This window comes from Vicugna pacos, chromosome 19 (assembly GCF_048564905.1).
Source record: "Vicugna pacos chromosome 19, VicPac4, whole genome shotgun sequence".
NCBI classification, from domain to species: Eukaryota; Metazoa; Chordata; class Mammalia; order Artiodactyla; family Camelidae; genus Vicugna; species Vicugna pacos.
The window spans coordinates 43,930,122-43,951,361 of NC_133005.1; the positions used below are offsets into that span (position 1 = coordinate 43,930,122).

The 21,240-nt window shown below is 48.2% G+C and overlaps 3 protein-coding genes across 12 annotated transcripts in view; 1 reads left to right on the top strand and 2 right to left on the bottom strand.

The window, feature by feature from the left end:
• The window catches only part of SYCP2 (synaptonemal complex protein 2), a 66,754-nt gene extending 61,671 nt beyond the window's left edge, over positions 1-5,083 (bottom strand). For 3 of the 4 annotated variants that reach the window (XM_072944497.1, XM_072944498.1, XM_072944495.1), the window contains exon 1: positions 4,949-5,083. The gene's annotated coding sequence lies outside the window, so the exon portion shown is untranslated. Of the gene's footprint in view, positions 1-4,100; positions 4,292-4,948 lie in introns of those variants that run through there. The other variant, XM_072944496.1, reaches the window with a different exon arrangement.
• FAM217B (family with sequence similarity 217 member B) lies at positions 4,824-20,282 on the top strand. 7 transcript variants are annotated; one of them, XM_072944503.1, is made up of 7 exons: positions 4,831-5,215; positions 5,908-5,974; positions 7,771-7,892; positions 11,899-12,010; positions 12,147-12,232; positions 13,683-13,750; positions 13,927-17,897. In XM_072944503.1, the coding sequence occupies exons 6-7, from the start codon at positions 13,691-13,693 to the stop codon at positions 14,833-14,835; spliced, it is 969 nt and encodes a 322-aa protein (XP_072800604.1). In that variant the 5' UTR covers positions 4,831-5,215; positions 5,908-5,974; positions 7,771-7,892; positions 11,899-12,010; positions 12,147-12,232; positions 13,683-13,690; the 3' UTR covers positions 14,836-17,897. The 7 variants fall into 7 exon arrangements, 5 of the variants coding, with proteins under 5 accessions (XP_072800603.1, XP_072800604.1, XP_072800601.1 ...); XM_072944502.1 differs by having other exon boundaries at positions 4,824-5,215; positions 12,166-12,232; positions 13,683-17,897; XM_072944500.1 differs by having other exon boundaries at positions 13,683-17,897.
• Positions 8,673-9,752, bottom strand: PPP1R3D (protein phosphatase 1 regulatory subunit 3D). The gene has a single exon (XM_072944504.1). The coding sequence runs from the start codon at positions 9,745-9,747 to the stop codon at positions 8,848-8,850; it is 900 nt and encodes a 299-aa protein (XP_072800605.1). The 5' UTR covers positions 9,748-9,752; the 3' UTR covers positions 8,673-8,847.
• Positions 20,283-21,240: the final 958 nt, after the last annotated feature.

Consider the following 21,240-nt stretch of genomic DNA (forward strand, 5'->3'; position numbering starts at 1 on the left):
CATGCAAAAGAATAAACATAATAGATACTCTGTTCTCACAATGCAATAAATTAAGCAATCAGCTACAAAAGTAGCTTCAAACTTCCTACATATTTGGAAACTAAAACACATACATTTGAATAGTCCATAGGATATAAAAAGATAGAAATGATAAAATATTTAAGTGAATAAGAAAATGTATACATGTAAAAACCTTCAGGCGGAAACCAAATCAATACCTGAAGTGCAATTCACAGACATGGATAAATTAATTAAAGGTAAAAAACAGAACTAGCCAAAAGAAACAGACCCACAGGACCTCCAGATGGTAGTTATTAGACAAAAACTTCAAAATAACTATGAGTGCTGTGTACACAGTGACTATAAAACAAAAGTGAGAATTGTGGCAAAGAACTGGAAACTGGGGGCAGGGAGGAGCGGTAAGGAAGGCCAGAGAAAATCTGAAAAAGGACCAATATTAAAAACAAAAATAGTCAATAACAAGATTATTAAGAAAGAATAAAATGGATGGATTTAATAGCAGATTAGACACAGATGAAGCAAAAGTTACAGAAGTGGAAGTGGTAGCAGAAGAAAATACCCAGAATGCACTAGAGACAAAAATAATGGCGGGGGTGAGGTGGATCAGACGACAGATCGAAAACACAGAGGATAAATTATGAAGCCCTATGTATGTGCAACTGGAATCCCAGGAGAGGAGATAGTGAGTGTGGCAGAAGCAATACCTAAGGAATCAAGACTGAGAATTTCCTAAAACCAGCAATATACATTTAACAATACATTCAAAAGGCCTTACAAACCCTAGCAGGGGGAGAAAATCCCAAAACCCTGGTGCACCACAGAAAGCTGCTAAAAATCAAAGGCAAAAATATTTAAAGTTGTCAGAGATTAAAAAAAGACATTATTTTTAAGTAGCATCAATAAGACTAATGGCTGACCAACAGAAACTATGAAAGCCAAAAGACTCAGAATAATAACTCCTTTAAAGTTCTTTAAAATTGGACATTAGACCAATGAACCTAAGAGACATATACAAAACCTTCCATACAACAGGAGCAGAACACACATTCTTTTCAAGAGTATAAAGAATATTCTCCAGGATAGATCATATGTTAGGACACAAAACAAGTCTTAATAAATTTAAGAAGACTGAAATCATATCAAGCATCTTTTCTGACCACAAACTGGACAACCTAGAAGAAACAGAACCTAGAAGAAACATACAACCTATAAAGATTGAATCATGAAGAAACAGAAAATTTGAACAGACCAGTTACTAGTAAGGAGATTGAACCAGTAATCAAAAATCTCCCAAGAAAAGTTCAGGACCAGATGGCTGCACTGGTGAATTTTACCAAATATTTAAAGAATAACAGACACCAATCCTCAAACTATTCCAAAAAATAGAAGAGAAAGGAGCATTTCCAAACTCATTTTCATAAGCTAACCTTACTCTGATACCAAAGCCAGAAAAAGAACACTATGAGGAAAGAAACTAGAACATGCTAGCAGGGGGGAGAGGGGGTACTGCAAGCTAGAATTTTACAACCGATAAAAATACTATTTAAAAATAAAAGGAAGAATCATCTTATTTGTTGTTAAAACACACCACAAAAGTCACAATTATTTAAAAAACAGTATTAAAATAGGAAATAGACAAATGGATCAATAAACAGAATCCAAATGCACACCCAAGCATATATTTGAAGTTCTTTTATGAGTAAGAATGTTTTGCAAATCAGAGGGGGAAATGTAAATTAGTCAATAAATGCCCAAAATGGCACTGGGAGATTGACTCACCATGTTAAAAAATAAAATCAGGCTCCTTGTTTCCTCCTATTTACAAAATAAACTCTAGTGAATTAACTACCTAATGTAAAATAAAATGTTTTAAAACTATTAGAAGGAAACACAGGAGGATATCTCTATGACTTTGCAATACTAAAAGATTTAAAATATAAAAAGAACAAAGCATAAAATATAAATAAGAATTTTTTGTACATCATTGCCTGTGTGTGTCTCTTACACACACCCATGCATAATTTCACATACAAAAAAATTGGGAATCTCCATTCACTCAGAATCCAGTACTCAGTACTGGCCCAGCAAGTCCGATAACCATGAACACATTCATTCTCATAACTCACAAGCTTCAAGTTCGAGAGAAATATTTCCCTTGCCTATGCCTTTGAAAGAAGGGGACTGCAATTAATGACATTATTCTGTTTATTTTGTATGTTAGAAATCTTCCATAATAGGGGAAGGGTATAGCTCAGTGGTAGAGTGTGTGCTTAGCATGCACAAGGTCCTGGGTTCAATCCCCAGTACCTCTATTAAATGAATGAAGAAATAAACAAACCTAATTACCTCCCCCCAAAATAAATAATTAATTTTTTAAAAAGAAATCTTCTATAATAACAATAATAATTTTAAAGGACTCAGGTGGGAGGCTGAAACAATGCAGATAAGATTGTAGGTTGTGCTGATACTGACATTTTAGTCTCTGCTTGGGAATGGAAGCAGAATTGAGCAACCAAAATACTCAGGTAAGAGAAAAGACATTAGTTAACTGTCGATTTCTTCCCCTGGCAGAACAAAAATACAGTTGATTCTTGCGTAATGAAAAATTGCTTCCTAAGAAATGTCGCTTGCTTCCCTTTGTATTTCAACTTGTGGCTCTGGAAGTACTAGCTTAGTGCACAATATTTGCAACAACTGTTCACAGTGACCGAGAAACATTTTGTAGTTCTAAGCAGTTCCTATTGTTCTTTAATTTGCATATATGTAAATCTAGACAACCGCATGAACATGATATAGACTATTTACAGTTAGATAGCAAGCAAATACTGGAACAGTGACTAAGTTTATTTTTATAAAAATATTTAATAAGATTGTTATTCAAAAATTAATTTCACTGTTATTAGAACAATTTTACTTAGATTAACATTTATTAATAATTTGTATCTTATCTTAATTTTAAGAGAATTTAAATATTTCAGAAAACATTGAAGAAAAAATACTTTTTTATACTTATGTTTTTGGTGAGTATATTTTGAACAAAATTACATGTAGTTTTAATCCTTCAATTCTACTGTCATTAGAACACAAAAGTAAAAATCTTGATTACCTTTACTGATTTTGCTAACATGAAAAAAGTTTATGAAATATGTACTAATTTATGAATTACATAGGTCCTTGTTACTTATCCAAAATTCACCAATCCATCACCATCATCAAATATCCATAATAAACGCATTCAGTTATCCTTGAAATGTTGTTAACACTCAGTCATAAACATAATAGCTTTACATATATTTTTCTATTTTGTTGCAATGAAGGTATCTGTGTGAAATTGAAGACTAGAACATTTTATTTAACAATTTGAAAGCTTTAAAAGTATAAGAACTTAAAATATTTTAGGGACCTCTACTTGTACTTTTTCCGTACGGTCAGCAACTGTTGGGGTGGGCCTGCTTACATTATGGTTTCCTGCATGACAACTAAAACAATTTGAATTTAAAACGTAATCTACAAAGTACTCTGAGACATGAAATACAGCACAGAGGAATTATTTACGGCCAAGAGGAATCTAATCGACTTTTGTGCAAGCAGTCAAGGAAAAGGAAAATTAATCAGTACCTACACGGGCAGATTTTTTAACGTAAGGAAACCAACCAAACTTAGCAATCTAGTGACTCTTCGCTCTCTGCCAAAGCTGAATACATACTGTCTTTAATAGAGCCAAATGTTTAGTAGTAGCCATTAAAGACAACCATTTGCAACTTTAAGAGAAGGCGAAGCCTGCACGGGAACAGAAGCTACACACGCATCCTTCCACTATCACGTGTAAACAATTTAAAATATCTTTATGAAGTTCTGTGAGCTACAACCAGGAACAACAGAACCAGCTAGGAAACCTAGCATTCAATAATTTCTCAACAAGACTCTGTCTGCTGCAGGGCGGGAGCGAGGCGGGGTGTCAAAGGAGCAGGCTTTGAGCCCTGGCCTACTTACAGGCAAAACAGAAGAAAACTAGAGAGAAAGAGACCGTGTACCCGCGGGCAGGTGAAAGGATTAAGGTTTAAAAGACACCGAACAACCTCACAGAGAAGGAATGCAACGGCAGCCCGGCAGCACGCAGACATCCAGCAGCTCCAGCGCCGCTCGGGGTTAACCGGGAGCGGCGGGAGAAGCCCCTCTTCTCCCACCGCCGCTACAGCGCCGACGCGCCACTTCGCAGGACGCCACCCACGACCCTGAGCGCACAGACCCGTCTCGTTCTTCTTCCCGTGCGGTGACGTGGGGCCTCGGGGGCCCCAGACACGGGGGTCTTGGAGAGCACTCGCGGGGAAGGACGGCAGCGCAGGGGCCGGGGCCGGAGGCGCGGCGGGGAGCGGGAGAAGAGCGCGCGGGCACTTCGCCCTTCCTGAGGTGGGGATCACCTGCCTCAGCGAGGCCCTAGCCCCACCTGGGCGCAGTGACAGCTGCCAAGCTAAGCGGCGGGCCAAGTCCCGGCCGCCCGCGGGCTCTCAGGCCGGGCCCGCGTCTCCACCCGCGCTGCCACCTAGACTCCGGCTCCGCTCAGCACTCGGTCATCCCCGGCCCGGCCGGTCAGGGCCCGCGCCGCCCCGCGCCGCCCCGCCGAGGACGCCGGCCGCCAGAGCAAGTCCAGCGCGGCCCCCCAGCCGCAACCGGCCCCTCACGCCCCCACGGCCCGCGATCCCTCGGCGCGAGGCCCGCACTGCCCACCGGACGCCCGGCCGGAGTCCGTCCCCCGGCGGCCCCCGGCGGCGCCGCCCCGACCGTTTCTTCAACGGCTAACGCCTCAACCGTCGGGACGCCGCTCGCCCGCTCGCGCGCCCGCCCGCTCGCCCCAGGAAGCCCGGCCTACGCCGCAGCTCCCTCTGCGCGCCCCGTCAGGGAGTCCCGCCCGGGCGCCCTGTCCTACCTGCCGGCTGGAGGCGGCCTCCGTGCGGAGCTCCGGGACCCGCCGCCGTTGCCGCCCGGCGTCGCGTCTCCTCGCCTCAGAGCTCGCCGTGGCACCTCAGGCGGCCGAGGGAAGGCGGGAGGCGCCTGTCCAATCGGCGTCACGTGCGGTCGGCTCTGCGTCCAATTAGCGCCGCCGGCCGGCCAGGCCCCGCCCCCCCGTGCCAGCGCCGGGGTCGCCCTAGGCCGGAGGCAGGGGCGCTGAGGTGGGCGGGGCTTGGGGCCTCAGGTAAGTGGGAGGCGGCGCCCAGGCCCGACCCCGACCCCGACCTCTGACCCCCTTCGGGCGGCGGCCGCGCTGCGAAGCCCTCCCTGCACGGACGCGCTGCGAGGGAAGGCGCCTGCGTCGCTCCCCTCTCCTGCTGTCCCCTCCCCGCCCGCGGAGTGGACGTGCCCCAGGGGTCGCCCGGCCGGACCGCAGGACGTGAACCAGAAGTGCCAGAAGGCGCGCCCCACACCTGTCCTGCCCCGCCCCACCCGGTGGCCACGCCCCACACCTGGGTTTCCTAGAAGCAGGTGCAATGAGTGGCTGCTGCTCTCATTAGCTGGAACCCCAGACCCCTGGAGGCTACAAAGATGAAGCCATCTAGGCTTGGCACTGAGCAGAATCATCAACCGTGTATTCTCAGGCTTTCTAGAAGGTTTCCATTTAAAGTATCTATCAGTTTAAATGATAAAAGCAATGATGCTTGTTGTTTAAAATATGCAAGCAATTCAGGAATGATTACAGCAAGCAAGCACTTCAGAAATTAAAAGTAGTGATTTCTCACCTTGCCACCTTTTAGTAGAGAGAACGTTCAAGCCCTTTTTACTGTTTCATGTGCTCAGAAAGCACAAGGATTGTTTAGTTACCATCAGAAAACTACCACATGGAAGAAAAAAATCATTCATTTTAATCTTATTTGAATTGTTTTTAAATAGGTTTTTAGATTATGCCGTTAGATGGAAAACCTTACCAATCGTAATCCAAATGGGCTTTCAATTAAAGGTAACAAGCTCTTCCTATCACATGGCAGAGAGAGGGAGGGCTCTGGGGTAGGTGTGAATGCTGACTCTGCTACTTACCAGCTGTGGGACTTTAGGTGAATTATCTAAAACCTCTCTGAGCTTCATTCTTTTCAGCTTAAGAAAATGGGAATATTATCTACCAGGCAGTGTAATTATCAGAATTAAATGAAATCAAATACATACAGCACCTAGCATTGTAGGCAAGCAAGTAAGAGAGGACACAATAAATGTTAGTTTCCTTTCCTTTGTGTTCAAGGCTTTGTAATTGAGTGGGTCACAACTGGGGGGAGGGGAAGCAGATACACATTAATTATTCCATGCACAGGCTTCCATAAGCACTAAGAGAAGCACAACAACTACCCTATTCCGTGTCCTCCTCTAGCTTTCTTCATATGTAATGCTGACCCGGCATAAAACAGCATACTTCAGTTACTCAAAGACATACACGACTGTGCTACTGAAGATGAGGTGCCATCATGCAACATATTTATTTTTGCAAGATATTAAATTTGACAGCGTTTTAGGAAGGAGCAGACTTATGTGTGAAATAACAATCAACAAGTTTCTAAAGCCTTGTTTCAGTAATTAGACCACCAAAAAAACCACACCAAGCACACTCCAACCAACAATTTGTGCATATGGACTTTAATATTTAGGCATAGGTGAAGTCATCTTACATGCCAGGCATTAAAATATGTTTGGGGAGACAACCCAATCATTGCACAATCCACAACAAAATGTGAACCTCTCGGCCACATAACTGTATTTTCAGGTCTCTACATCTCCTTAAGCTTTTCTGCAACTTTTTTAATCAACTAGGCAGGTATATTTAAGCTTTCAAATGTTTAAATATTGATCTTTTTTCAAAGGCACATTGAGGTTCTCTTAATATCAAAGATGTAACATTTACTTTGTACTCTGTGACCAGAACCTTTTTTGGGAAGTGACCTTCAGACGGATTATAAGATTCTCTATGTGCCTTTCCATAGCAATACGTCTGCCAGCTCCAGCTCATACCTGAATGCTCCTGCGCACAGGGCCGGGGCCAAGGGCAAAGCAGCCGAGGCCTTCACAGGCTTCCTGGCCTCACTGGACTGTTTGTTAAAGAGCAGGAAATGCAACCAGGCTTCTCTCCCTCTTGCATGTCAATGTAGTACACAGTTCTAACAGCCAGCAACTGTTCCATTTAGTCACAACATTTAAAATCAAAATTCCATGTTCTTAGATCAGAAGGTACCAGAGAAAGCTATCCCTGCTGTTGGAATCTTAAAAACACACACACACAGAAATTGGTTTAAAAGCAAAGCATATCCTTTACATACTTATTTGACAAGTGGCAATAAGCATTTAAAAATTTAGAGTTAATTCATTGGTGATAGTCATCACAAAATTGAACACACTGTTTCAGCTGTATCAGAAAGCAGCTTCCCAAGTTAGAGACCACGTCCACCTGGGTTTTCGCACCTCAGTGCTAGCACCTGCTGTCTGACCACTGCTCAGCACCAGAAGAAATCACCAGTCCCTCGCTGAGAGTTTTAAGTCACCGTGGCACTCTGCAGGGGACAATGGTCTTGATTTCTTGGTTGGAGGTTTTTTTTTTTTCCAAAAGCACTTAACATTTAGAAACTGGAAAACAAGTCCAGACAATGTCATAAACTTTTCTGTCTGAAGGCACAAAGAATAAAGCTCGCAGGTAGCTAATAAAATCAGGTATATATAAATAGAATTGAAAACAATTTCAAAAGTATAAATATTGGTGTCTTCTTTTCCCTCCAGTGCTCTGGCTATCGCTGAAAACACCTGTTAGTTCCACTTGGTAACGTAACTTCTAAAAGATGACTGCTGGAAACTTTGATGCTTAAGAAGTCATAAAGAGAATCACCTTAATCATCAAACAGGTAATTGCAAAGAGCATTGTGCCGGAAACTATAGAGTTGCCTGAAAACTGAAATAACTTGAGGCAGGATTTCTTCAAATGTTTAGGTTGTTCAAACCTAAACAGAATGGCCTGATAACATGCAGATACGTAATCATCAAACATACACAAGAAAAACACACAAAATGAGAAGAGAGACTGCAGAAGGGCTGTTTTGCTAATTAACAGTTTTAGCATTTTCCTCCTTCTCAGTTGCTGATGTCGGAGACTCACAGCCGAACCAGGGCAGCCTGAACTCCCAGGAATGGTTGTAGGATGACTGATGAGGCATACATTTCTTGCCTATTAATAGTTTCCCGGCTGTTAGAAGCCTACAGACATTGGCAAGCAAGTGAGATCTCGGGTTTTCCTTGACCCGAGGCAGGAATGCCTTGGGGGACCACGATGGGGGTCACACTGTATATTCTGCCTACAATAGGCACAAATAGCGAGGCTGACTTCCTTTAGCTTATTAAATCCAGAACGTCCCAAGAAGGCATCCATTGAGGGCAAAAGGTCCCAACATCACAATGATAATAAATAACAACTACATTCAGAGAAACCCAATCAGGATACATGCGGAAGCCACAGGCCTTCCCAGAGGGAGGATGCAGGCCTTTTCATAAACACCCTGCCTGCTCCTCTTCAGAGCGCCCGCCGGCCCCTGCATCCACTCTCCCAGCTCCCCACCCCAGCACAGACACAGCTCGGCCTCGTGGCAGCTGAGGCTACGTTTTAGACCAAGTGACACAGACGTCTCGAGTAGAAGACAGGATGGATCACTGCCAGCACACCTTGCAGCAGGACGTGGGGTCAGACGACCAAAGTTTGGGGATGGGCTGTGAAGAAGGGCCATCCCCGATGAGAGCAGGGCTCTGAAGCAACAGCAGGTTCGGCTCGCGTGCGTGCGGAGGCACCAGTCCCGGGCCCGGGGGCGCTCAGATGAAGTGGATCCAGCTCTCTTCGCACTCCCCCCGCGGCATGTGCAGCGCGTGGTCGCGGCACGTGAGGCTGTAGTCGCGACCGCCGTTGTTGTCCCAGTACTCGGCACCGGCCACCCGGTAGCGCAGGGCAAAGTGCACTCGGGAGCCGAGCTCCAGCAAGAAGGGCGGCACTGGGAAGCCAAAGGTGAAGACGTCCTCGGTGCCTTCGGCGCCCGCCGGCCCGCGCCACCTAGCCACCGCCTCGTGCGCGCTGCGCCAGTCCGAGAAGGTGTACCGCACTGCCACCTGCTTCTCGAAGGCCACGTTGCGCACGCGCACCGTCCCGCTGACGCCCAGGTCCGAGCAGGTGACGCGCTCCAGGCACACTAGCTGGCGACCCAGGCGCTCGGTGAAGTCGGCGGCTTCGATGGGCGGCGGGAAGTCGGGCACCAGGCACTGCAGGGTGAACTCCAGGTCCTGGCTGCTACAGCACAGGTCCGAGTTGATGGCCAGTCGTGACAGCACGTGCATCGGCACGGACGGGTCGTCGCCCGCGTTGAACACCTTGACCTGTGCCAGCTCCAGGCCCAGCGCGTCGGCGAAGCGCACGCGGTGCTGCCCGCTGCAGCCCGGCCGGCACGCAGCTCCTGGAGCGCCCGCGCCCTTCTGGCGGCGCTCGGGCGAGCTGGGCAGCGACCGCGCCCGCCGCAGGATGATTGGCCGCAGGCGGGGGTCGCAGCCAGACGGCGCCGGCGGCGGTGGCGGCGCGCGGCCCGGGCTCCCGGGGGGCCTGCAGGGCCGCGGCTCCAGGGCTCCGCCGCCGTCCAGGTCCGAGAGGCAGCTGAGGCTCCGTGGAGCGGGCTTCCGGGACCCCGGAGCGCCGGGGAGAACCGCGGAGCCCGGGCCTCTGGACATGGCCCGGCCGGCCGTCGGGCGATGGAGCGACGGACTCAGGGGCAGCCTCGGGACCCCGCGTCCGCTCCCTCGGTGTCCTGGGCCCTACTCAACAGCCCCCGCGGAGTGTCCGCCAGAACCGCAGCCTGCAGGGAAGCCTGTGGGCCCGCCGCGCCCTCCCCTCGTCCGCTACCTCGCCCCTGGAGTCCTCAGCCAGCTCTTCCGCTTCCAGCAGCGAAAACACAGCTGGTTTCCAAAGATGAGTGCTTTCTCCCCTGGACGCTTTTCTGGGCTACCCCGGGAGCGCAGGGTGGCTCCGGTTCTCTGCCTCCTCGGAGGTGCCGGGGAAGGCGGCGTCCGCCCAGCGGCCCCACCCGCCCTCCGCGGCCGCAGCGTTACTTACATGGCAGCAACTTGTCGGGTGCAACTTCCCGGCGAGCCTCCGCCCCGCCCCTCGTGACGCCGCCCGCGCGGACTCCCGCCGGCCCGAGCGCCGCCGCCGCCGCCGCCCGAGCCCCTGCCGCAGCGCGCCGCAGTCCGGCCTTCCGGCCTCCCGGCCCCGGGAAGGAAGCCTTGCGGCCCCGTCACGTGGCCTCAGAGATCGCGAAACAGGTCTGATCAATTTCTGTGTGCGTGCGCCTGGCCCGCGCGCCGGTCGACGGGAGCTCGGCGCCCGCGCTGACGGAGGACCCGGAGGAGGCATGCTGCGGCTCCCGGGGGTTCTGGGTTCATGGGGGCCGGGGCGGCGCGAAACCCCGCCTTTCCAGAAGCTGGCCCAGGGCGAATTTTAAGGCTCTAGGCCAACCAGCTCTGTGGACATCTGCACTGCAATGTGGACCCTCGGCCAGACCGAGGGCGCCTCGCTGCGCAGAGGATAAGCGTCCTGTCCCCGCGTCACCCACAATGCTTTGCCGCCCGGGACCGGGACGCCAGCCCTTCCCCGCGGGTGGGGAGGGGGCGGTGCTGCCGCTGCCTGTCTCTGGGCGCTCTGCCAGAGAGGAGGATGTGGAAACAAGAGTTAACACCCTGTGATGAATTGTGCAGTTGCCCTTAATCAGCCCCTGGCGCTTGGGAGGCAGACTTTCAGACTTTGAGCTTTGTTCCAATGCAAGCCTGAATCACCAGGGAAACTGGGAGCTTGTTTTCTGCATCCTTAAGACCCTAGAGGCGTTCTGCTCTTCTTCCCCTCAGAAACTTTGCGCAGGAAACGCAGCAGCCTAGGGTGTAAAGCTTGACAGGTGAAATGGAGCAGATGGACGTTCACTTTCTAGCAAGCGTTCTAGACGGTTCTTTCCCTGTCCAGAGGGACAAAGCAGAAAGAAAACCAGACTAGTGAAGGAGGGGTGGTAAAGAACACTTTCTGCATCTAACGTGAATCAAGCTTGTTATGGTATAATTCATTAACTGTGCCAGCCCACATGCGATTTTTACCACCATCGTATGTACAGTGACTAAAGTGGCATACGTGGTATTTTGAAAAATAATACAGCAAAGTTTTAGGAAGGACACAAAAATCTTCTATAATCCCACCTCTTTTTCCGTTTTTCAGAGACGGGATATTACAGAAGAAACACGTATTCACTTTCAGATGGGGCACTTTTAGCAGGCCACTCAAAATAAAAGAGGAAAAGCAGCCTTGGGTGGTCCGATTCAACAAAATGTCACAGAGATAACACTATATGACATGTGTTAAAATATTGATAACCTTTTCATGGATTGATGTGATAGTGAAGGCAGGAGAATTTTAAGGGAGCCTCCCCAGGAGAGTCCAAGTTCCATGAGAGCAGGACATGTGCACAGTCCTGCCAATTTCTAGGCCTCCTGTAATCCTTTGTTGAATGAATGAATAAATGATTGGACATGGGAACTTTAGATTAACACCTGACCTTAAAGTAGCCCCACAAATTTCCCCAACGTGTTATTTTCAAGGAGCTTGTGTGTGTGTGTGTGTGCAGGGAGAGAAATGGAACCCATTTACAGTCGTGTGACCTTGTATCTAATATCCTCTGTGAAAAGAAAACAAGAAAAAGATTAAATTGTAAATGGGGGCAATATGCCCTAGTATTTCAATACAATTTCAATATTTAAAAACACACAAGTGAAAACCAGCACAGTACTGGTGACAGGACCATTTGCAATCAGTACTTACTGACACTGTTCTGTTGCTTCTAGTTCCGGTGGTGAGGAGTCCTTTCCAAATATAAGAGGAATAAAGAAGCCACCTCCCCAGCTGTCATCGTCTTCCAGCGGGCTGGGCAAGAATATTTCACGCACTACAGCAGAGGTGATGTAAACTATAAAGTAAAATCTTGCTTAGATTTGTTCTGTTTGTTTCTGTGTGTGTGTGTGTGTGTGTGTGTGTGTGTGTGTGCGCGTGCGCATACACTCAGGGTGTTCATCAGCGCGTGTCTGTTTTTCAGACATTTCACCAAACCCTAGATGATGATCAGCCGTGTGTTTTTTTCAAGGAAGGGAATAGGGTGAATGAATCTTATCAGAAAAGCAGGTAAATAATTTTTCATATATTTGCTTTATCTTGCAAAAGCTACTTTATCTCAGTTCTCCCAATCTGAAATATTCTCCCAGATTGGGAGAACTGAGATATGCATGGTTGGGAAAACAAAATGATATGTCTGTGGATAAGAAATATACACTTACATTTCTTATCTGGCAGAAACTTGTGGGCAAGGTGATTTTAAACATTACAAATTGGTAAAAGTTCCAGAGGACTTAATTCTTGCACTTTAGCAGAATCCACAGTTTTAGGTTAGCCCCTTAATCATCTTTCTACATTAGTTTCCCTTTATATAAAAAAAAGATACCGATAATAACATTTATGCATGCACACAGACAACTGGCAGTAAACCGCAGTTTAAACAATGCTGTTAAGAGTTCTAAATGACAGCTCCTTCATCCAATTCTTCAGCACTTACTGAGCACGTGTTGTGCTATTGGCAATGATTTAATTTCCCTCATGTTTATTAATTAAGAAGTGACATTTTCAAGTAATTGATTGCTTAGTGTGGTGGAAACCACTGGACAAATGAACCTCTGACATTTCCACAAGCATGTTTACCAGTTTGTTTTTTTTAACCCCACCTGACGTTGTTGAGAAGTATTATTCATTCTCGTAAAATGCTATGTTCTTGGTAAATAAGTTGAAAGGAAAATATTTTCCACTCTGATATGAGATCCTGCCTCAGAATACATTACGGGAAGAATCAGTTGCTGTGCTTGTAATGCAGGCTGTATGCGTGATAGCTGCTTCCCCGCCAATCACAAGATAGCACTAAACCTATTTTTTATTCATGTTGTGTTATAAGGCACCATGTGATTTGATTCCTATCCTTTTAAAGACAGTTTTCCTGAGTGTGTTTTCTATTTGAAAACACCAATAAGCTTTTGGTTTAAGATGTAGGTTGTACGTGCTGCACTTTTACGTAAGATTTTTGTTGGCTCAGAATCACCACCAATCAGTGATTAAGTTCTGTAAAACTTGTGTTTTACGTCTTGTTCACATTTAAATCCGCTATATAAAAGAAAGCTGTGCATTTCACTTCCCATGTTATTAAACAGTGTTCATCACTAACAGGACAGATTGAGAGTTCTAGGAGAGATTTTTTTCCAAACTAGTGTTTTTCAAAACGTACAATGGGTTTAAAATGATAATTGAAGCACTTTACGAAATGATAGTGTTTTTCTTAAATGCTAACATTTGATGTAAAATAGAACCTATGCATTCACTTCTGGCTCTCGTTTACTATAATGCTTCCTAAATAGTGTTACATGGAAGGTTGTTCTATAACTTGTTCTGTGAGGAGTTCAGAGGCCTCACATTTTCTAATGCCGAGTGACAGCTGAAGTCTGCGGCTGGGGGCCTCTGTGCTCCTTTGCTTCGTCACAGGCAGCCCAGCTTCTGTCACCTGGACTAAGAGCTGCAGTTTTCTTTCTCGCAGCAACATGAATGCGGGCCCGTCTTGGAATAAAGTGCAACGTTCAAAGAATTCTTCAAGAAAAAGACAGAGTAAGCCCCGCCTCCCCCACGTTTCCCCCCAGCCAAGAAGCAGTCTCGGAGCTGCCTCCTGGCCCACTGAGGACAGGCTGAAGGGGAGCATTTCTCCAGGAGGAGACCCCGAGAGGAGTCCCCTCGGCCCCAGGTGTCGGGGGGCCTCAGGGACCAAGTTGTTCCTGGACTTCCAGGCAATGAAAATTCTCAAAGAAGATGCTGATGAGGACAGTGCCAGCGACCTCTCTGATTCAGAAAGAATCCCCATTCCACCTTCGCCTCTCACGCCTCCAGATCTTCATCTTCGAGCTGAAGAGATTGATCCGGTTCACTTTGACCTCCACCCTGGGCAGGGCCACGCGGAGCCGGAGTACTGCTACCCTGACTTCCTCCCGCCCCCTTTTAACTCCTGGGACCTGCGGGACATGGCTGTGCTTCTGAACTCAGAGCACAGGGCCGAGGCCGTGCCACGAACCGGGGGGTTTCTCGGCAGGTACCTCGATAGGCTGGTCCAGCTCGAGTGGCTGCAGGTCCAGACAGTTCAGAGTGAAAAGGGAAAGGGGGCCAAAGCGAGGCCTCCCATGGCCCCCACTGCCTCTGGGGCTCTGAAAAGTCCCGGGAGAAGCAAGCTGATGGCCAGTGCTCGGTCCAGGCTTCTCCAGGAAGGGCCTCTGAAGTCAGGCCCTTCACGAAAGAAAGACGTCCACTGCGAAGATGCCCGTCCATCCTGGGACACGACCGAGGCCTCCTCCAGCCCCCTCGATGTGCTGAGTGGCAGCAGGCTGTGTTCTCAGAAGCAAACCCTGGACACGTGGACAGAGGAGAAGAAAAAGAAATCACACAAGAGCTCCAGGCCTCAGCGCTGGGACCTGTCCTGCGGTGACAGCGGCAGCCCTAAGGTGGAGAGCAGCGGTAACCTCCGTGCTCCCAGACCCGCAGCGGTCATTCTGGACTCCCCGGACTCCTACAGGGCCGCCAGGGCCCAGGGGCACGCGAACCTTAAGAAGAAGGGCAATGTAGGTAACTGTGTGCGCGCCTCTCTCTCCGGCGAGAGAAAGCTCAAAACGAATGGAGTGAAACAGAACACGTATAAATTCAAATAATAACTGAGGTGATGAATCGCAAGGACCTAAACACTAGAGCACTTCCAAAAGTGACAATACCATGAGTTTTAAGAAATTTGCTGATTATTGACACTGAAGTAGTTGACTCAGTCCATCCCAGCCCCCATCTGGGCCCCACTAGGGTTATTTTCAAACAAAGGTGTCCTTCCTTAAACCTTTTTTGTGTTGACAGGCTTAAGCAAATGAGAGCCCTTTAAACAAAAATCAACGACGGTCTGTGCCACATAAAAAAATAAAAGGACAGCTCTCGGGGAAGGGAAGCGTCAGCTAAACTCCCAACACCTCAGCCAGGACACGGAGAGCTGGGATGTTTAGCTCCCCATCTACACTGCACGCACACCACACGGGAAACAGCGCGCACTGCGGACATCGGTGCGGTGTGGCGCGGAATCCGCCGTGTGAGAGAGGGGTCCCCACATCCCCGGCGTCCTCTGCTCACTCAGCAGAAGCTCCGTGCGCCTCAGCCGCGGGTTACGGAGCTGCTATTTAGAGCAGAGTCATTTATCACTAAGCTGCCTGCTGTTCCAGGCAACGGAACCCAGTGCTTTCATACGTTTTCCCCGATGTGGGTTAAAAAAAAAAAAGGCATTTTCAATTGAGAGGCAGTGGCGAAGTCCTTTTTTGTGTTCTCTAACGTGAGGTTAAAATAGTGTGCAGACCGTCCAGGTGGAGGTCAGTGGGTTTAGGCGTGATTGTTAGCGCTTGGTGGGAGGGAAGAATGAAGTTTTGCCCCCCAGGATTCCTGGATGTGTGGCTTCTCTGAAGAGGAGCCGCAGGAAAAGCAGCTTTTAGATTCCGCAAATGAAGGGCCTATGATCAGACAGCCACGCATGGAACCGCTTTGGGTGTAACAGTTCCTCCATCAGAGATCGGGGCCTGGACCCTGCTGGCTGCAGTCAGAAGGATCTGTCCTCGCTTGTGAGAGCAGGAGCTGATACTCTCGCTGGGAGCAGAGGGAGAGGACACATTTCAGGCCGGAGGGGGCGTGGAACGGGGACACGTGCACTGCCGGTCTTAGCGTCCCCCCGGGCCCGGGGCTTCCGGGCTCTCCTACGTGCTGCCTGTTTACCGGCCATCAGGTGCAGCCGCTTGCTCCTCTGCTTGTTGTGGTCAGGTTCCTCCTGATACCACAGTGAATACTTTTAAACCTCTGGTTGCCCACTTCTTGATACACAGTGTATTTTAAGACTGCGGCTGATTTGAGCCCTTTAAACAATTACTCTATTTGTCTTTTTACATATATGTTTCTATTTTTTCACGTTTGGGGCAAATGAAAAATTGGGCACTTATCATTGAAAATACTTAATAGCTTGCAGGCTTTTCGTTCAGCAATGACACCCAATGTCATCCAAGCACTTTTTAAGTTAACATGAGGACAAGATGCATTTATAAATAATGAAAATAACGGGGAAAAGTTAAATATTAAGATCCTGTTTTGAAATCTCATTTGAATCGTATTAAACACCGTGGCAAGTTGTTGATGGTAGTCTTCTTCGAAGACTTGATTTCCGGATTTCTACGGATTCCCTCTGACATCCCTTGTCTCTGATGCCACCCCACGGGAGAAAGCCTGTGCTTACAGTAAGATCTTATGCCTATTTATCTATGAGCAAACGATAGACCCCTGGCAGGCATGTCTTCCGTGGTTCGCAGTTACACTGTAACTTTTGTACTCAGTGTCAATGCAGTATTTTGAAAACGTAGTGCTGTTCCTGCTTTTCCTTCCTGTGGTCCCTGGCGGCCCCGTGTGTCCCCCGCTTGCCCTGCTTCCGTAGGTGCAGACAGGTTCGTCCTTCACACACGGCTGGCCCCCAGCTCGCGATTCTTTCTCTGCTAGATTTTCATGCAGCTCTTTCTGAAGTGGCAGGGCCGGCCAGCCTCTGCCAGCACGTTGCAGACACGTGTACAGTCGGGCGTTACTCCTGCAGGGTGTGTGCTGAGCCGCTGCCTTTCCCAGTAACACGCCTGTGAGGTCCCTCGGAGATCCGAAGGGCGAGGGTGACGTGGCCTTTCTCCGCCTTGTGTGTGTCTGAGCCGACTGAGGAGCGCAGGGGTAACGACCTGGATGTTACATTTGTTCCCTGCTCTTCGACTCGAGGTTGGTTGCTTAATTTGGGGGAGTAGTCATAATGTCACACAATACGACAGTTTTAAAGCCTGAAAAAGTGACTTCGTTCGTCTCCTTCTTCGTCTCGGGCTGACAGCTTATTTTAACCAACATTATTAGGATTAGGTCAGAGCTCCTAGTGACTGCAGGGTCATTACAGAACATAAGCACAATTTTATGATTTCTGATGCCCATATCTGAATGCCCTAAATGCTGTAGGTAAGAATGTCGCTGTCCAAGCAGACGACGTGGAGAGTTCAGTTGTCAACTCATTCAGTTCCTTAGATCTAAGCCATGGAATCTCCAACCATGAGTCACTATATTTCTGAAGTGCCTCTCACTTCTGTGGAGTTGTTTACATAGCTATTGCATTTAAACCAATTAAAACAATCCAAGGTATTAAAAAAAAGTGTAGAAAATTTAAGAGGAACTGCCTCTGGCTTAGAATCAGGGGGAAAGCTGTTAAAACGTACAGAAATGAGCTACAAAAGTGTGAGTATTAGTGACAGTTGTTCAGTGTTAGATGACGTCTCAAATCTCTCACAACTGAACTGGCTGCAAGTTTGTAACGAGCTGGAGGGGGTGGGGTTGGTGGCCTGTGAGACAGAAGACTGGAGAGGATGTGGCTGGTTTGTAGTGGTTCCTAGGCCCATTTGGTTAGTTTCCAGAAAGAAGAGTTTTCTGCCTGCGGTGTTTACATGTTGCCCGTTTCCTCTTCCCTTCATGTTCATTCACTTGTGTAGTTGAACAGAAACACGACACTCTGGGTGGTACTCTCGTATTTCAGGGTAATGGAGAAGCAGTATTTATTATTTATTCCTGCACATGTGCAGAGCACCATTCAAAATGGCCCCAAAATATTCAGCATGTTTGTTATCTGCTGTTGTAATTATTGTATGCTTGGTTTTGTACGTAATAAAACAATACATCCAGGTTTTGGTGCATCTGGACTTTTTCCTTCCTTGAGATCTATTTAACACTAGAAACTGGATTTTTCTGGTCATGATGGGCTTTTTATGCAGTTCTATTTCAGAGCCTTATTTCTCCCTGGTTGTTGTTTGAAAAAAACTGCTGCTGAGGAGGAAATGCTGTTCCAATTCCTTTCTTAATACGAAGGCGCGTGCGGGTGACAGTCCGGGAAGCGTCGCTGGCTGTTCCTTCCTGGCGCCCCTCTTCCTCTTATTACCCCCGAAAGGTGTGGAGCGGTTGGCGACGCAGATGGAAATTCAGTAACATTGAAGCACCACGCGGTGAAAGTCAGCCACACCCGAGCTCCCACACCGGGAAGGAGCCCGTGCCTCCAGGGCGCCCGGCGGTCAGGCCACGGCAGCTGCGAGCGGCGCCTGCGGGGGGCGCTCCGGGAGGCTCTGTGCTCCTCTCTCTAAATTCACTCTGACACTGAGGCGCCCTCCGCTGAGTCTACCAGACGGTGGCAGTTTAAAAACCAACTTGCGGGCTGTTAAAAGACAGCTTCCCTGAGTAAGCGTGCGCCCACCCGGCCGCATTCAGTGACCCAAACTCGCGGCGCCCGGCCGGCAGGCGGAGGCGCGCTCCTGGCAGCGCGGCGGGGCGGACCCTCCCAGGCGACAAGCGGCCTGGTTGTGGCCAGGTCGCCTTCCTGCAGGGCTCGGTGGGGCAGGTTACTGAACCAGCGCTGGGCAGGCCCGTCCCGCCCGACTGGCTGGGACTGCCTCCGGGAGAGCTGGGACGGCGGCGGGCCTCGCGTGTGCAGCGGGGCCCCGGCTAAGCCACTCGCTGGGGCCTCTTGTCCTGTTTTCAACAGGGGGCTACAAATACTTCTTGGCAGTTTGAGAGTGAACCATGCTGGGGGTTTTGCTTCATTCGCTTGTGCAGAAAACGGTAGATTTCGGGAAGGTGGGTGTGGTTATTTTCTCATCCACGAGGTGGCGACCGAAGCTTTTCAGGCCGCAGGGAGTCAGTTCTAAGCGCCTTCGGATCCAGAGCAAAGACCCCTGCCGCGCTCAGAAAGCGGGGGGGGGGAGCTGTTTGATTTCAGACGCAACGCCTGGTCTCTATTTAGCGCCCCTCCGCCATCCGAGACGTCAGGTGCTGTGAGGTATCCTTTCGTTCGCTGACCAGTTCACCACTGTTAAAAGCTAAACTGAGGCCTTTAAAACATTGAAGAGCCGATCTGAGCAAAAACCGATTCAAACTGGGCAGCACCAAAGCCTCAGAGCACTTCACAGACAAGCGCTCGGGGTGAGGGTTTTATAGAGGGGGTGTAGCAGAAAGGACATTTCTGTTGTTGTTGTTGTTGTTTACGGGGAGGAGATAACTAGGTCTTTACTTATTTTAATGGAGGCACTGGGAATTGAACCCAGGACCTTGTGCATGCTATGTACAGGCTCCACCACTGAGCTATGCACCCCCTCCCCCGCCCCAATCAGGGAAATTGTTTGATTGGCTGTGGCTTTAAGTGGTTGCATTGTTTAGGAAAGCCTGGTTGGCTGTTTGTGATTGGTTGTTCTTACTGTCAAGATAGTTATAAGAGGCTTAAGTTTTGGTTTGCTGACACAGACAGAAAGGCCTTAGAACCGCCTCAGTCCAGTGGCCTCGTGTTTCATTACTTTAACATCATAAAACACTATGTGTAGCACAGACTGATGCTCAGTGAAGGAACATAAATCATTAGTTTATAAAAAATCTTCATAGAGCTCCTGTTTCCAAAAATGCAATTTGTAAAACTCTGTCCTCAGCAACTTGATATTTCAGGAATTAGCTGTGATAACACTGGAAAATATACATGGAATTTTAAAAGTGGGATAGTCGCACACGTAACTGTCCCAGCTTGCATGGTATTTTAGAGAAAACTAATGATGTGGGTTTACCTTTTCATTCCATTTGGTAGCACAGTTTTACGCCTCACTACTCATATGGTGAGCCCCCCCCCCCCCGCACCCAGCCCCGCTGAACGGGGACGAGATCAGAACACACAGCCCCAAAATAGGTCACGCTGGCTTATGGACTATTTTGAGTTCGAGGCACTTGAAAAACAGCAAATACAAGGAAACTCCTCTTACTTTTCTTCTTTTTCTTAAAAGCAGGAGATGATATTCCTGTATGAAAGATGTGCTCCCTGTACCGGGAGGAGAGGAACAGTTTTATCATCAGCAATGAGAAGTTGAGACCGAGAGAATTCTACACACATTTTACTAGTTAAAATAATTATCTCCCTCCAGCCGCCCCACCTCCCTTCATCACTTTTCCACAATTGCCCTCTTTGTTCAGCCTAATATTAAAGCAAGTAAGTTTCACCATTTCTTGGGGCTCCCACATCATATAAAACTTGTACTAAATACCCGGGTGTGCTTTTCTGTGTCCACCTGTCTCATGTCACTGTAACTCATAGGCCCAGCCAAAAAGAACAGGGGGTGAAGGGGGACGGCATCTGTCATCACAAATGTGCTTCTTTCATATAAAGATGGTTTCAAGCTGATTATTTTTAAGAAACAACAGGCATGGGAGAAGTTCTGAAAATGTCAGTAGAAGTTACCCTTTTGTAAGAGACATGTACATTTATCAGGGGAAAATCTCCATTTGCAAAGGTATCTTCTCCTCTGAACCTGGAAGAGGAGGATGTCTAAACCCAGAAGCTCATCAATCTTATCAGCTCTTCTCACACTGGACTTAAATCTGCATAACAACTGCCCTCTCCTGTCTTGTGCTTTTCCTGACAACTTCCCAACCCCCAACATCTTCTTTTGTCTTTAGCTGAAGATGGTATTGAAGGTGGTGTGTTGGACCATTTCTGGACGTGCCCCACTGCCCCTGGGCCTCTCCCATGGATGTGGGAGGGAGACAGGGTATTAAACTTCTGTTGGCTTCTCTCTTGTTAATCTTTTATTACAGGGAGTCTCAGCCAAGAGCACAGAGGGGTAGGGGGAACACTATTTTTCCTTCCCCACAAGCAAAGGTAAAAGTTGACCTCCCCTGCAGAATCAAAATCTGCATTTTAACAAGATCCTTGGAGGTTAATGTTTCAGAAACTTGCCTTTAAGGCACTCAGAGCCTGCAAGGTTGAACTGGCTGCTTTGACAGCATTTCACCTGCTAGTCCAGTCACCTCTCACTTTGGCCACTAACCAAATCTTTTGTTGATCTCAGTCTACTTTCTCCAGGGCTTAAAGGCACTTAGCTGGCTCTTTGCCTCAAGAATAGGTCACTGACCTGAGTGCTCCATGGCTCTGCTGACCTGTGCCACAGATGAGCGGGAAGACATGGAGGTTTCCACCCTGAGCACATTTCTCCTACATCCAC